Below are 17271 nucleotides of genomic sequence, written 5' to 3' on the forward strand. Positions count from 1 at the left end.
ATGAAGGTGGATAAGTGCCCGAGACCTGATCAGGGGTACCCTAGAATTCTATGGGAAGCTAGGGAAGTGGTTGCTAGGCCCCTTGCTGAGATACTTGTATCATCGATTGCCACAGGTGAGGTGCCAGAAGACTGGAGGTTGGTTAATGTGGTACCACTATGTAAAAAGGTGGTAAGGAAAAGCCAGGGAACTGTCGATCTGTTAGCCTGATATTGATATTAGGCAAATTGTTGGAGGAATCCTGAGCAAAAGGATGTACATATATTTGGAAGGGCAAGGGTTGATTGGTGTGTGGGAAACTATGTCTCACAAACTTGATTGAGTTTTTTGAAGAAGTAGTGAAGAGGACTGATGAGAGCAGAGCGGTGGATGCGATCTATGTGGACTTCAGTAAGGTGTTTGACGGGGTTCTTCATGGTAGATTGGTTAGCAAGGTTAGAACACACAGAATACAGGGAGAACCACCTATTAGGATACAGAACTGGCTCAAAGGTAGAAGACAGAGGGTGGTGATAGATGGTTGCCTTTCAGACTGGAGGACTATGACCTCAAGGATCGATGTTGGGTCCACTGCTTTTCACCATTTGTATAAATGATTCGGATGTGAACAGAAGAGGTTATTAAGTTTACAGATGACACCAAATTTGGAGGTGTCGTGAACAGCAAAGAAGTTATCTCAGAGTACAATGGGATCTTGATCAGATGGGCCAATGGGCTGAAGAGTGGCTTCTGGAATTCATCTTAGATAAATGAGGTGCTGCGTTTTGGGAAGGCAAATCATGGCAGGACTTATGCACTTAATGGTAAGATCCTGGGGAGTGTTGCTGAACAAAGACACCTTGGAGTGAAAGTTCATAGTTCCTTGAAAGTGGAGTTGCAGGTCAATAGAACAGTGAAGACATTGTTTGGTATGCTTTCCTTTATTGGTCAGTGCATTGAGTAGAGGAGTTGGGATGTCATGTTTCAGCTGTACAAGACATTGGTGCGGCCAGTATTGAAATACTAGGAGGTAGTGAGGACTGCAGCTGCTAAAGAGTCAGCTTTGATAAAGTGTGGTGCTGGAAAAGGCACAGTAGGTCAGGTAGCATTGGGGGCAAGAGGAGCAAGATATTCAGCATTTAGGCATAACCCTTCATCAGAACTCAATACTGCATGCAATTCTGGTCTCTCTGGTGTAGGAAAGATGTTGTGAAACTTGGAAGCGTTCAGAAAAGATTTCCAAGGTTGATGTCAGGGTTGGAGGATTTGAGCTAAAGGGAGAGGCTGAATAGAATAGAGCTATTTTCCCTGGAGCATTCGAGGCTGAGAGGTCACCGTATAGAGGTTTATAAAATCATGAGTGTCATGGATAAGCTGAATTAGCAAGGTATTTACCCTGGGGTGGGGAGTCCAAAACTAGAGGGCATAAGTTTAAGGTGAGAGTGAAAAGATTTAAAGGGGACTTAAGGGGCAACGTTTCCACACAAAATGTAGTGCATGTGTGGAATGAATTGCCAAAGGAAGTAGTGGAGGCAGGTACAATTACAACATTTAAAAGACATCCAGATGTGTATATGAATATGAACGGTTTAGAGGGATATGGGCCGAATGCAGACAAACGAGATTAGATTTATTTAGGATATCAGGTCGGCATGGACAAAGTCAACTGAAGGGTTGTTGCCATGCTATATATCTCTATGACTCTGTTGACCTTCCCTTACCATGCTGACTTTCTTGATTAATCGCTGCTGCTCCAAGTGCAGACTAATTCTGTGCCTCAGAATTGCTTCCAGTAGTTCCCCCACCATGGAGGTTAGACTGACTGGCCTGTAGTTTTCTGGTTTACCCCATGCGTCTGTCTTGAATAATAGTATCATATTGGCTTTCTTCCAGTCTTATGGCACCTCTCCCGTGGCCAGAGAAAAGCTGAAAATTATTGCTTAAGGCCCCTGCTATTTTTTCCTTGCCTTACTCACAGCCTGGGATTCATTTCATCTGGCCCTGCAGATTTATGTACTTTAAAGCCTGCCAGATCACTCAGAACTTGCTGTCTATCTGTGCTAATTTATTTACGTATATGACAGTCCTTCTCCTGATTTTTATACCCATATTTCCCTTCTTAACAGAACACTGACACAGAGCATTTAATTAGAACCCTACCTACGTCCTCTGACTCCATGCACAACTTACCACTGTGGTCCCTAATGGACCGTACTCTTTCCCTAATTACCCTTTCTCCTCCTTCCCCACTATTATATTAATGCTGCCCCCTCCAGACATCATGTCATCTCTGATGAAGAGTCATGTGGCCTTGAATCATTAGCTTGCTCTGTATCTAAGGATGTTGCCTGACCTGCTGTGATTTCCAGTATTTTGTGTTTTCAATATCCTTTTACCCTTAATGTAATTGTAAAATGACTTAGATTTTTCCTTTAGTTTACCTGCCCATATTCTTTAATGACACCATTTTTTGCTCTCCTAATTTTCTTTATCAGTTTCCACTGACACCTTCTATACTCCTCTAGGGCTTCCACTGTTTTGATCCCCTTGTACTCAACCTTTAGAAGAAAATGGAGGTCAAGACACACATTCCTTCTCAGGAGTTGAAAGTTTTGGTTATGAAATGTATGTAGTTCTCTACTATCTGACATGCCTTGTGTTGTAGAGTTGCTTATAACATATCTTTACTCTTAAATGCTGTACCTCAAGTACCATTTAGTTGCACAGGAATTGGTTATAGATGGTGTTACTCCACCCATGGAATGCTATCTAATAATACAGGTACACAATCCTTTACCCGAAATTCCGAAATCCAAGAAGTTCCAAAATCCAAAGTGTTTTTTGAGAAATTTTTTTCTCCATAACAAGGTTGTTTGGCGTGCACATAGTTAACCCAACTCCGCACCCACTCAACCCACGTCGCTCAGATGTGACATGGCAGCGTGGCCCAGCACTGGCAGGCGTCAATTCTGCCTCAGTGCTCATAGTACTCACAGGTGTGTCTGCTGTTCGGTAAGATTTTTTAATTTCATCGTTAAACTATGACTTACCCAGAAATCCAAAAAATTCTAAATTCTGAAAACTAGCTAGCCCCAAGGGTTTCGGACAAAAGATCGTGTACCTGTATAGTGACACCCCTCCCATGTATCAAGTTTAAAATTAGTATGCCAGTTGATATAAATATCCTCTTGTCAAAATCTCGGTTTGGATCACCCATTTTTCTGAGGAATACTTCTTAGCTTTTCTTCTATTGTAGCCTGTTCTACCTCATCTATATGTGATTAACTGTTTGATTTCTTGCTGTTATGTGGCTGAGTCCTACCTCAGCACGTTTACTGAAAGTGTTCATTATTTTACAGATAAAATATTTTTAAAATAGTTTTACACTTAGTATGTGAGGGGTCTTTACATAATAGTGCTGACAATGATAGTTTGTACCTGGTGTCTGAATGACTCATTGTACTTGTTTCTCACATTTCTCACTTCGGGGATTTTGTACCTTAAGAATGGAATGGTTTCTGCTGATATCCTGTGGTAAAGTTGATCTTCTGCTCTTAGGATATAGCTGGAGTGGTTCTGGACTTCTGCTTCTCACTATTTGAATGGGTCTCTCTGGTATCAAATCTTCTTTTGACTGCAATAATTCTGATTAAGACTCATCAACAATTCAAACAACAATTCTGTTCTTGGAGATTCTGACTTTAAATCACTAGTCACATTTCTTCAGTAACCTGAAGAGGTTATTGATGAAATTATGCATGAATTCCCTTGAATACTGAATTCTTCTTTTCAATCCTGTTCTTTCATGAATTTTATTTGTTGTGAGGTTAAAGTAGTTATCAAAGACTTGCAGAACTTGATCAAAAATGTGAGCTGTATCTCTATTAATTATATTGTCAACTGTATATAAAAGTGTACTTACTTCATCAGCATCTGATTTAGTATCAGGTTTGAAAATAATTTTGTATCTTAGTTGTTTTCTTCAAGGTGTAGAGCTCTGTGTTTAATTGTCCTATCTTCCTGGCAATGTTATTTCTGCTGCCAAGTATTCACAATGTGATTATTTATTTTCCTTGTTTCGAAGGTTATTGATTCTGCAATATAGCAATGCTGTTACTATGTATTGTAGCATTTAGAGCATCCTGTTCTTCTGAAATCAAAATGGAGGAATCCTACCTTCAGTAAAATGGAGGACTCCTGCATTTTGTGAGTAAAGGGGGTGCGTGGGTTCCTTTTTTTACAAAGGCTTCTTTGGAAGATTCCCATCAATTACAATCTTAATAAATAATTCCCAGTTCCAATTGTTACTTTTCCACCTACCGAGCCAGCTAACTGATGTTTTCTCACAATCTATAACTTGCCTCTTTACTATCAACCATATGGTCAATTTTTGAATTATCTACTAATTTCATGATCATGTCCTTTTTACTATCATCAATAAAAACTCTAAAAACAGGGGACATAGTGCGGAATTCTGTGGAACACCCCTTTCAGTCACAAAAACAGACATCAACTACTAAACATTTTTTCCAGCCACTGAGTCAACTTTTTATCCAGCTCACTACTTTCCCCTGGATCCCATGGGCTTGTTTTTAACCAGTCTGCCATGTGGACCTAGTCAAAAGTCTTTATAAAAAGTTCACACAGACTGCATCAACAGTGCTGCTCTCTTCTTTGTTCCCTCCTCAAAAATTTAAATCATGCTTATCAGGCATGATAGTCCCTCAACAAATCCATGCCCTACTCTCCTGGATTAAACCATGCTTCCTAAGTAGCAACTTATCTTGTCTGCAACTGAGGTTGCAATGTTAGCAGCCATCCAATCATCCAGCACCACAACTAGATTCAAGAGGATTGGAAAATTGTCTTCAGAGCATTTGCTAATTCCTGTCTGGTTTCTTTTGACAGACTGGAGTATGTTTCATTTGGCCTTGGTGATATATCAACAAAGTATTCATGAACAACTATACCCATAACTTAGCCTCTACACATAGGGTACCTTATTTGTATTTTAGAGGCCCTACTCTTCCTTAGGTATCTTCTTACTCTTACTTGAAATAACAGTGTTGAATTTTCCTTGACTTCACTCACCAATGATCTTTGCTTTTCTAATTTCCTTGTTGATTTCAACCCCACATGTCCTATACTCAGCTCAGCATTCTGCAGTATTGAGTGTCTGATATAAAATTTCTTTTTCTGTTTTCTCTTACCTTGTGTGCTCCTTGATATCCAGAGAGCTACAGATGTGACTGCCTTACTGTTTTGTATGTGGGTAAAACCTCTTGAATAACATCTTTGAATACTTTTCAGTATTCTAACCTTAAAGTTGCTGGTTCCAGTTTGCTTCTGCTGAATTAATCCATAGCGTTATTAGAATTGTTTAATTGGCCTTTACCCAATTTAGAATATTAATTCCTGTTCCATCTTTGCCGTTTTCCATTATTATGTTAAACTAACTGAAATATAATTGATTACAACCAGCAGAATGCTCCCACTACTACTCCTTTAACCGTTCCAACATAATTTCTTAAAATTAAATCCAGAACCACACCCTCTCATACATACTGGCAAAAGATTTTCCCCCGAATGCTTTTCAAGAGTTCTTTTCTTTAATTCTTTCACATAAAAAACTTTCCTAAAATAGGTTTGATTAATTCCCCAACAATTATTGTCCTATTGTCTTTGCACTTTACAGATATTTGTCTACAATTTACTCTTTTATCTCCCTCTAATAGTTTGGGGGTCTCTAATACACTGTCAGAATTGTTATTTATTCTTTAGCTCTATTCATATCATCTAATTTGTTGATTCTTCTAATATACCACCCTTCTCACAGCTGTGAGGAGTTTCTTCAATCATATTTTCCACCGACCCTCCTCTTTATCCTCCTCAACATCATGTCTGCAGCCAGAAACATTGGGCTGCCGTACTTGCCTCTCTTTAATGATGTCTCCCTTCCTGATGAAAGGCTGATGCCCAAAACATTTTTTCTCCTCCTCCTCGGACGCTGTCTGACCAGCTGTGCTTTTCTAGCACCATATTGTCGACTCTGATCTCCAGCATCTGCAGTCCTCACTTCCTTCTTCCTGTCTCTCTTTAAGCCATGTTTCTGTGAAGCTAACAGGTTATCAGGTTTCTATCTGTGAATTCAGCTCACTGCTTTATTTCCTATACTTGCTGCATTGAAACAGATACCCTTGAACATCATGAAACTCTTTTTAAAAATATTTTCCAACCTTATAATCTCTGCTCATTTTACAGAATCAGAGTACTAAAAGAGAGTTCTGAAGAAAAGTCAAATCAAACTCGAAATATTAATTCTGTTTTTCTCTCCACAGATGCTATGAAACCTGCTGAGTTTCTCCAGCATTTTCTGTTTACATTTTATACTACTACTGTCTTGCTGTACTATTTAGTGCAGTACAAAGCCAGGAAGCTTGTCATGGTTGTCAGCAGGTCTAGTGAAGTCAAGGGGGATAGCTTCACCCAGGGGTTCCCTAGTCAAACACAGCCTCAGATACCAGTCCTGATCAGGACGGACAGAGTCAGGTCTTCTCCTCATAAGGTGAAAGGAGCCAAATGTTGGGTAGTCTTATCACCAGTCTTGACTCTTTCTGTCCTGTTGTAGGCTGTTTCCTTCATGGATTGAGAAGAGGCAGGCTTTAGGGAGATGAGGGACTGGCACAGCTATTATTGTTGGTGCAGGTGAGGAGGTGTATCAAATGAGTGAGTCAGCAGCACAGATTGCATGAAGATTAGTGGTATCGAGGATTGGGGTGGGTAAGAATTCATGGAGAAAATGTTGCAGGCAATATTGAGAGTGGTAGACTATGAGCCTTGATAGGAGCTGGGGACGGAAGCAGACAGAGAGTGAATGCGAGGTATCAGGGCAAGACTGTGGAACATACACTAGCAGAGTAGAGAAGGGCATTGACCTTATTTCTACTTATCTTCTCCAGACAGCTGAGATTGAGAATTAAACCCAGGTAGCAATCTTGGACCAGGCTGGCATGGTCTGAAGTCATGGTCTCCATTGCTGATCCTTGAGGCAGAGGGAGTCCCACATCAGCATCACCCATCCAGCAGGACCCTCAGCACCTCTGTCTGCAAAGCAGGGCTCTGAATTTCCTGTCTGTCACTTTTTTAAAAATCATTCATAGGATGAGGGCATTGCTGGCTAGGCCAGCATTTATTTCCCTCAGCTCTAATTGTCCAGAGGGCAGTTAAGATTTGATCCCATTGCTGTGGGTCTGGAGTCATATGTAGGCCAGACCAGGTAAGGATTGCAGTTTTCTTCCCTGAAGGGCATTAGTGAACCAGACGGGTTTTTCCTGACAATCGGCAATGGATTCATGGTCATCATGAGACTTCTTATTATTGAATTCAAATTCCTCCATCTGCCATGAGAGATTCCGATTCAGATCTCATAGATCATTACCTGGAATAATGGTCCAGCGATAATGCCACTAGGGCTTTGTCTCCCCTGGGGTAAATGTGAGGAACTGTGCAGGGAAGCTCCAGATTGACATTGCTTTTATGGGGGTGTTTAACAAGCTTTTAAAGATGGTGTGGTGCAAGTGATGACGGGGAATTCTAAATTATCTGCTAAGTGGTAACTTGTACCAGCAATGCCATGTGGTAAATGAGGTAGAATTCAGATATGAAAAGTTCCATAGGAGTGGAATAGGTAATTAAAGTGGCGAGTTTGGTAAAATAAGGCAAGAGGAGTTGCTGAGCCTCAAGGCAAAAAATCCCTATAATACGTGGGCACAGCTTGGACTTCTTTGAAAAACATAGGATTCAGCCCCATATCTCCTTATGTGGTTTAGTGAGATACTTTTCTTTTCACTTCGCTTTTGTGATGCATGTTGGAACTTTGCATTAATGGCTTAATATAAGTCATTACAAGTTGTTTTTGCTAACTGGTATTAGCTACTTTTTTTTGTAACATTTAGAGCTCAAACCTATATATTTACCAATCAACCTATTCAGATATGTTAATACATATGTCTGGAGTAAGTAGAAATTGAAGCTAGGCCTTCTGACTTAAAGGTACGGAACCACCACAAATGTCCTTTCCCAATTACTATCACCATCCTGCAGTGCCATATCTCAGCAATGCTATTCCACTCAATTAGAACTCCAAGCTTAGACCAGTTGGCAGTTAGTTAGCTCACTGGGCTGGACATCTGGTTTGTGATGCAGAGTGATGCTAACAGTGTAGCTGAGGTTACCATGAAGGACTCTCCTTCTCAATATCTCTTCTCATCTGAGGAGTGGTGACCCTCAGGTTAGACCGCCACCAGTCATCTCTCTTTCTCTCTCTCTAATGAGAGTACAGTCCTCTGGGACTATGTCAACTTTACCTTTATTATACTCAACTTTCAATGGTGATAAAAACAGCAGCTAGTAAACAGTGAAGTCGGTGACTGATTTGTCATTATTTGTAGCAGTTTGAGCCCTGAAACAGTTTGCTGTTTCAGTTTCACCTGTGCTGCTATTGTTCTCCCTCTATCACACAGCCAGACTTAGGAAATGAGAATCTCTACAGAACTTTAACAACTATCGATGTTTGTTTACAGGCTGCCAAACTATCCCAGAGTCAGAGTTGGAAGAGAGAATGAAAGATTCTGCTACAGATGAAACATCCCCTGACCATAAGCACACAATGCAGAAATCCCTGAAGTCTGGTAAGTGCTGTTTATAAAATATGGTAGCATTGTATTTTGTTGATGATCCTGGTGTTGGATTTTGTTTTGCTTGTTTTAGAAGCTTGCCATTAGAAGCATATTCTGGAACCCACTATTCTCAGCTGGGAGTACTGGATAGTTCTGGGCTCTGGACATCTCTCCTGTGATTGACAAATGATGTGAAAATTGGAGGGAGCAAACTGTAGATGAGTCATATGAAATTGGTCAATGTTAGTATTCAAAATCAGGCATGTAATAAATCAATATTTTGCAATGGAAAAGAAGATTGCAGTGCAAGAAAAGTTGCCTGTTTTCTGAATCCAAACCTGCTATTTGGACAACTTTCACACCTGTTATATTTGTGTGCTGTACGGAGTAAGGTTTCATACGCTGGTCAATAGAAATACTTTCCCTGTAGCACACATCTCTGGAGCCAGAGCCTTTAACAGATACAGTAATTAGGAAAGCTAAAAGAATGGGAGAGGCAGTTGCATTATCATTATTGGTAATTTAGGTAATGTTCTGGGAACATGAGTTTGAATCCCACAATGGCAGATGGTGAAATTTGAATTCAATATAAAGTTGGAGTCAAAAGAAAGCGGAATGGCAACTACATAACCATTGTCGATTGTTTTAAATACCCAGTCCTTTAGGGAAGGAAATGTGCTATTCTTACCTGGTCTGGCAGACCCAAAGCAATGTGGTTAACTGTTAACTGTCCTCTGACTAATTAGGGATTGGCATACATGCTGGACCAGCCATTGATGCTCACATCCAATGAACAAATAAAAGTTAGCTTTTATTACAGGGAATATAAAAGTAGACACGTATGCTCCGTTAGACAGAATGTTGTTAAGACCACTATTGGAGTGTTGCTTACAGTAGAGTCATAGACATCTACAGCACAGAAAAAGGCCTTTTAACCCATTGAGTCTACACCAGTCAACAACAAGCACCTAACTATTCTAATCCTGTATTCGAGCACTTGGCCGATAGCCTTGTATGCCTTGGCATTGCAAGTAATTATCTAAATGCTTTTTAACTGTTATGAGGATTTCTGCCTCTAAGAGAACTGACCTCTTTATTAAGGGAAAGATGCAAATGGATTTAAAGCAGTTCATTAAAGTCTTTCTAGATTACTACCTGGAATGGGTAGGTGTCTTATAAGGAAAAGTTGGACATGTTACACGTATTCACTAGAGTATAGAAAATTAAGAGGTGACTTGATTGAAATTGATAAGATCCTGGGAGGTCTTGACATGTGGAAATTTCAGAAAAATCTAGAACAGGATATCAGTTTTAAAAATAAGCATTCATGATTTAAGACAAAGATAAAGGGATTATTTTACTTACAGGCAGTTGTGAATTTTTGCAAATCTCATCCTCAACAACTAATGGTAATAGAGGGCTGAATCCTACTTTTTTGGCTAAGTTTAAATTGCAGTTGAATTTTCTGGAGGGATTTTCATAATGATGTCCAGCGAGTTTTCTTGCAACATCTCACCAAATTCCCCCAGTAACTACCTACACCCCATTATTGAATCCTCATGTCCAATTCTTCAGTGGATATCTGCTGAAAGACTGTCATCCTTTCTACCCGAGCCATTTTTGAAAGGCCACTCAGATGAGCGTTGACAATCTAGCAGTGCCACTCACCGGCAATGTCATGGCACAGCAACCAAAAGCTTTGTGATTCATGGCACATGGTAGACACTCCATTACACATACAATCCCATTCTCTCACCCTTGTTGCATTTCAACAGCTAGGCCAAAGATTTTACCTGTTGTAGCTACATCTTGTCTGAACAACATCTCTAAATCACTGTTGATAAAGTGTGGAAGAGCACAGGAGGTCAGAGAGCATCAGAGGAGCAAAAAAGTTAACGTTTTGGGTCTGAAACATTGACTTTCCTTCCTCTGATGCTGTTTGATCTGCTGTGCTCGTCCAGCCCTGCATTTTATCGACTCTGACTTCCAGCATTTATAGTCCTTACTATCTCAAACTCTCCAAATCACTGTTACTCTGTCTCCAGTGCTCACTGTCGAGCTGCAGTTTGTCGTTTTGTAATCGGGAACATCACATAAACGGAAGCAATTAGACAAATATAGACATGAGCTTTTATTTACAGCCAGCAAAAGGGAAGATGATGGAAACCAATAAGGCTGAAGTTCACCACTCACAATGCAAACCAAACTCTGGCAGGCTGGCGAACAACTATTTTATAAAGCATAACTGTTTGCTGTATCAACCCTAATCTATCGGAAATTGGTGTTAATGAGTTTCTGTCTGGCTTGTACACCAGACACTGCTGAGCTCTGTCATGGACAAGGACAGTTTCCACCTCCCCGGTGTCCTTATCCATCCTCCGCCTTTGAAGATTGTTCTGGTTACTCCAGTATCTCTTCATCAAGCACATAACCTTGTTACTTCAATTGTGCAGATGATGATGTGACACACACTGTCTGGATTATACTGAAGGGCTTCCCGCAAGAGTGGGCCAAACAATGGAACTGTTTGTTCAGCAACCCTTCCTCTTCATTACTCTTCCATGGCCCTGGTCAAAGCACAAGCAGCAGGTTATACAATGCTGCCATGAACCATGGTTGCAGTGCATAGCCCATGTTCTCCAATAAGCAGTGTTTTAGCCCCTGGATTATTTTTTCAAAAATATATGTTTTCATAAAAAAAACTGTATGTACATACAGTTACTACAGCAGTTAAGTTCTGTACAGTCTTTACATATAGAGAACCAACAGACACTAAGGTTTGACTTTCTCTATGGTTGCAACAAACACAAAGGCATTTCTTAATTATGTGAGATACTATTTACATATATTTTGAGACACGGGGAGGGTCCGATAACTGAATGGAGTCCCATTATTCTTCGGCAGAAAGACCACAAATGGTGATTTTTCTCCACTGTGCCTTGGCAACAGCTGCTCCAAGCTTTAGTGTACCCCTCAGCACATGGTCTTGGACCTTGGAATGTGCCAGTCAGCTACACTAGGTCAAGGTCAACTCTTGCACTAGAAGACCAACAAGCTTTGGGCACATCGAAGAGCATCTTTCACTGAGTTGATGGTCGTCTAGATCTAGTTGATGTTTGTCTTAGTGTGCACCCTGGGGAACAGCTCGTAGATGCAGAGCCCTGTGTCACGTTGATGCTCGGGATGAACCTCAACAAAAACCATTGCATTTCTCTCTAGACTTCCTTTGCAAAGGTACATTCCAGAATGAAATGTGTGATAGTCTCTTTCCTCACAAAGCCACTTTGAGGGCAGAGTGCAGTGGCACATGGATTCCGAGTATACATTCCTGTTGAAGTGCTTATGCCCAAAACGTTGACTCTCCTGCTCCTCGGATGCTGCCTGACCTGCTGTGCTTTTCCATCATTAAACTCTCGACTCTGATTTCCAGCATCTGCAGTCCTCACTTTCTCCTATATATGAAGGATCTGACAGACAGTGCACTTCTTACCACCAGCCAAGTGATGTCTTGGTCCTTGTTTGGGAATTCTGACAATGAGGCATTGTGCCATTTTCACAGTCGCCTCAAGGAGCCACTGAACAGGATCAACCCTCGCCGTTTCCCACTGGATCTTGAGGACGGTACCTTCTCATCATGGCCTGATGGACTTGTGGTCACAGGTGTTTTCTTTCACAATTTTTCCACGAAGGACATGGGATACAGAATGGTCCAACTACTTGGAGCATTATGTGGGCATCAGGCCAGGCCCATCCGCCACAACACCGGGTACAGGCAGAACCTCAATGTGTAGTGACAGTTGGTGTTTGTGTACTGAAGGTCAGTGCACAGCTTGATGCAGCCACACACAATAGTGGCCAGCAGGATGAAGGTCATGGTGGGTACATTCTTTCCCCCTTTATTCAGAGCTTTGAACATGGTGACCACTTGGATCTGGTCCATCTTAGACTTGCAAGTGAATTTGAAGTTAGCTCGGGTGATCACAGCATGCAGGCTTTAGGAAAAGGTCAGATATGTGTCACATACAGCAACACAAGTACCTCATACTTGATGACCAGGTTTTTATTGGAGGATATGGACATGCAATGGAGAGGGAGCGGTGCTCCCGAAAGCCCAGTTTTTGCATCTGCCTTGGCCATTCCAAACCATATTCCTGCACCTCCAGGTTATCTGTCCTGAAGGTGAACAGCATAAAGGATTACTCAGCCCAATTCACAAAGAACACGACTTCGGTCTTGCCTCAATTTACTTTGGTACCCGAGGCCAGATCGAACTGGTTGCAGGTAACATGAGTCTGTGCACTGACAGTGGAATTGAGCAGAAAACAGCAATATCATCCACATTAAGGAAGGCTTTGACCTGCAGGCTCTGCTGCCTGAAATAGTCACCATCTGAGGTTCACATCCTTCCTGATGGACTCGGCAAAAGGCTCTATACAATAAGGCAGGAGAGTGTGGGCAGCCCGGGCTAACTCCAGATCTGGTCGGGAAGCCTTCTGATTCCCACCATTGATTAAGATTACATTACTGATGTATATACCCATACAAAATTCCACACTGAATGTTTGAACATTTTTAAAGCAGAAGTAGATGTATTCTGTAAAAGCAAGAAAGTGAAAAGTTATGGGGATACACTAGTTATGAGGAATCAGATCAGCCCTGATCTTATTGAATGGCAGTTTAGGCTCAAGGGGCCAAATGATTTCTTCTGCTCCTATTTCATGTGCTTGTATGTTCTTCTGATTGAATGGACTAACAACAAAGTAAAACTTCACCACACAAATTTTATTAATTTTTTCCAAGCTCTTTAATTTTTTATTGAGCAGAGAGAAAGAATTCTGAATATAATCACTGAAATGGATACTTCTTATTTGACCTGAATCGAAAGCTTTTGCTTTCAAAAGCTTACTTCAAAAATTTTGCAAGCTCCTAAGTATTACTTAGTCATCACAACAAACCGAGAATTGCATATAATTGATTAAAAGTATAGTTCAGCCTAGTTTAATCATTGTTTCCACTTGGTTAACTGCCCACTTTAAACCACGTTTCCAGAGCCTACGTTAAATGCTCTGGAAATCACTGAACCATTGAATGGAAAGGCCTTTATCATAAATCATATGTTTTATTGCCTTTAATTTTTATTGTAATGACCCCTATTTTATAAGAAATTCCACCAATGTCATCTTAATCATGTTTGAGATCTGATATTAATGTAAATTATTTTTACATACAATTTTTGCATGGCTTCCAATGTTATAATTATTTAAGGCATTACCGTTGTGTTTTAAATGAGAAGTTTCAGCTAGCTTGCTCACATGCCTTAGTACAAAGTAATTTGTCTTTGGTGTGAAATCACAGTTCAAAACAGTACAAAGCATAAACATGACAGAGAAGATCTTCTCTATTCTAATGAAGGATGTGGGTTTATTTTAAGCTGGTGTCTTTGAAGTACTCGATAGAGAGTTTTCATGAGTATATTGATGAGTTCCAAGCTTGCACATTGCAGTTCATCAGCTAATTTCAGAAATTGAAGCAGTGGGTCCACATTAAGTTGCTAATCGGATTAATTTATTTTCTGTCTTTAAACAAAATAAACTGTCATCATTACTAAAGTGGAATTAAGTCAGCAAGACTATTATCTGAAACAACCAAGCAACCTAATCAATATCAGCTAAATAAATGAACTGTCATTGTCAAAACCTATTTTATCAGCATATGTAAACTGACAGATTATATTTACAGTTCTAGGTAGGGTATCTGTAACAAGAATAAAAAAGCTTTATTTGTTAAGATTTTCTTCTAATTGAAGTGATTCCTTTAGCAACAATAAACCATCGATTCTGATAATCCTGCTAACCATGATTTGGTTTAACTTGACTGTTGGCTTTATCTTACAGACTGTTCTTATTGAAGACCCGAGATGCATAAAGTATCATTTATATTGGTGGGTAAATGTGGACTGGAGTGAGTGGTGTTGCAATGCGTCAGTCAATTTAGTTCTGAAGAAGGGTCACTGGACCTAAAATGTTAACTCCAATTTCTTTCCACAAATGCTGCCAGACCTGCTGAGATTTTCCAGCAATTTCTGTTTTTGTAGTCAGTTTAGACCATGGCTGTTGACCGTACGGAGATAATATGCCTGAAACTGATATTGCCAAAGTAGGAAGCAATTATTCACTTCAAAGATCTACACACTATTGACTAAAGTGACCCCATTTAGGATATTTTTATATTAGCCTTTTCTAATTTACTCTTTCACAGGATATTTCCCATCCCTAATTGCTTTTGAGAAGGTATTGGGCAGTTAGGATGTTCACACTACTGTCTCTCAAGTTCAGAAGTTGACCAGATATCAACTCTAGTATCCAGTTACTGAATGTATCAAGAAAATGAGATTAAAATGGAATGCCCTGCTGACCAATCATTGTAAATCTGACGGATGATCCTGAAATTGCTGTTTGGTGCTGCACCTCTCACCAGCATCTGCTCCACAACAGTTAGGGATTGGCAATAAGTGCTGGTCCTTTCAACAACACCCATATCCCCACAAATGAACAAAGAAAAACTGACAACTCCACACCCCCCACTGCCCAAAGCCCCACTGCAGCCCAATAGATTTCATAAATCTGAAAGTTGAGGCAGAAGCCCTCCCTTGATTCATGAAGCAGAGAGCAAGCAGCAAATTACCCCACTACCTCACCTACTGAACACATGGAGCTGGGAACAGACAGCAAATCCCTAATCCCTCCACTTTCTCACTCACATAGTACCCCCAACCCAAACATGCAACTGAGAATTGGTTGCACATCTTTTCCCTGAACTCCATGGAGCTGTGAACTGGCAGCACACCATTGCCTTGTCTATCCCTCCCTACCACTGCTGTCCGATGGAATTGGAAATTGGCAGCACATCGGCCTTGAGATGATAGTGAATGTGTGTGAAGTCAGATAGCCTTATTGACGAGGGGATCAGATATCCTGATGCTAGACAGTTATGGTTTCTCATTAACTGTACTGGTGACCTTACAATTTCCTAAAAGTCGTTGAAATATCCTGGCTTCACCTTCCCTCTTTTTATCAAATGTGACCTAGAAAATCTATGTGAAAGTTCATCATCCTCCTTGTACATACCCAGCATGTTGCATTGCAATGCTTGTAGCTGCAGACCTATATCATACCCAACTATTGCCGTTTGATGTCTACAATGGAATTATCACTATCTTCAAGGGAGTAGTCGCTGTGCACTTTAAACAATCATAGTGTTCCTAACTCATTACATGATCTCCCACTTTCATCTCACTCTCCCCCCCCCACCTCAGTCTCTTGTCATCAGATACCTAACAATGTTAATAATCATCATAGCATCCTGACTTGGCATGGCTTTTCAACTTATTACAGTTTCAGTTTTTGAAAATCTGGTCACCCGACTTGTTCAGATAGTTAGCTCCAGCAGCTGCTTAGCTTGGCCCAATTCCAAGCTATCAGCTTCTGTAATTGCATTTATCACTGAGTCGCTTCGAGGATTGGCTTAATGGATTTAAGAGCATGACCTTGAAACACAACAGTAAGGTCTTTAGTTCTGATGAAGTATGAGCTTTTCTCTAAGAAAGTGATTACTGTAGCAATATTAATTCCACTTACATTTCACTTAAGTCGGTGGCTGATGAGACAACACAGCAGCTAACAGAATCCACACAGGAAAACCCTGAAACAATTTTCAGCTGCAACCTTGGCAATTAATTCTGCTCAGTGAACGTATTTTGCTCTAAAATCCTGTTAAAGTGCCTCTATTGTCTGGGGAGGTGAGGAAGCAGTGTAATTATAGTAATGGCTCGGAACCTTCTAGGTTATTGACCGTAATGATACATGGCTTGATACAATAAAACATAGCATAAAAAATGTGCATCCATTACTACATAATAGAAAAATTGATATGATTTGAAATCCATGTTATTTAACAATCTAATTTGAACACCTGGGAACCATCTATTAAAGACAAAGTTCTCAAAAATCTTCCCTCCCTGTCTCCTAATTACTGTCCAATCCCCCACCAGCTCATTCAACTATTTCTCCTCATGCAGATGTATAGGCTGTCACGCCCTTGCCTGCAAGTCAGTTAAAGCATCTTCATAACCCAAAGTACCATTTGGCTAAGGAGAAAAGCTATTCAGTGACTAGATTAGATTCTCTACAGTGTGGAAGCAGGCTCTCTGGCCCAACAAGTCCACACCGACACTCCGAAGAGTAACCCACCCAGACCCATTCCACTGACTAATACACCTATCACTATGGGCAATTTAGCATGGCTAATTCACCTGACCTGCACATCTTTGGATTGTGGGAGGAAACCCACACAGACACAGGGAGAATGTGAAACTCCAAGGTGGGGATTGAACCCGGATCCCTGGCACTGTGAGGCAGCAGTGCTAAGCACTGAGCCACCATGCCACCCCATGATCACTATTCTGTGATCTGCCACGAAAGATTTACCCGTGAATAGTGAATGAGGACAGAAATACAGACTCAGTTGTAATTCTTCCTCTATAACTGGGTGTGAGAATCAATATTTGGGTGAAGAACTCATACTATCCATGAACCCAAGCATCTTCAGTAACAGT

The 17271-nt window shown here is 40.7% G+C and overlaps 1 protein-coding gene across 7 annotated transcripts in view; it reads left to right on the top strand.

The window, feature by feature from the left end:
* The window catches only part of bbs9 (Bardet-Biedl syndrome 9), a 562903-nt gene that overhangs the window by 390480 nt on the left and 155152 nt on the right, over positions 1–17271 (top strand). For all 7 annotated transcript variants that reach the window (XR_009643699.1, XM_060822953.1, XM_060822956.1 and 4 more), the window contains one exon: positions 8562–8669. Coding sequence is in view for 6 of the 7 variants with exons in the window: in XM_060822953.1 (XP_060678936.1) it covers positions 8562–8669 (108 nt within the window). In the remaining variant the exon portion in view is untranslated. The remainder of the gene's footprint in view (positions 1–8561; positions 8670–17271) is intronic.

The sequence above is a fragment of the Hemiscyllium ocellatum genome, chromosome 4, assembly GCF_020745735.1.
Source record: "Hemiscyllium ocellatum isolate sHemOce1 chromosome 4, sHemOce1.pat.X.cur, whole genome shotgun sequence".
In the NCBI taxonomy this organism is placed as follows: Eukaryota; Metazoa; Chordata; class Chondrichthyes; order Orectolobiformes; family Hemiscylliidae; genus Hemiscyllium; species Hemiscyllium ocellatum.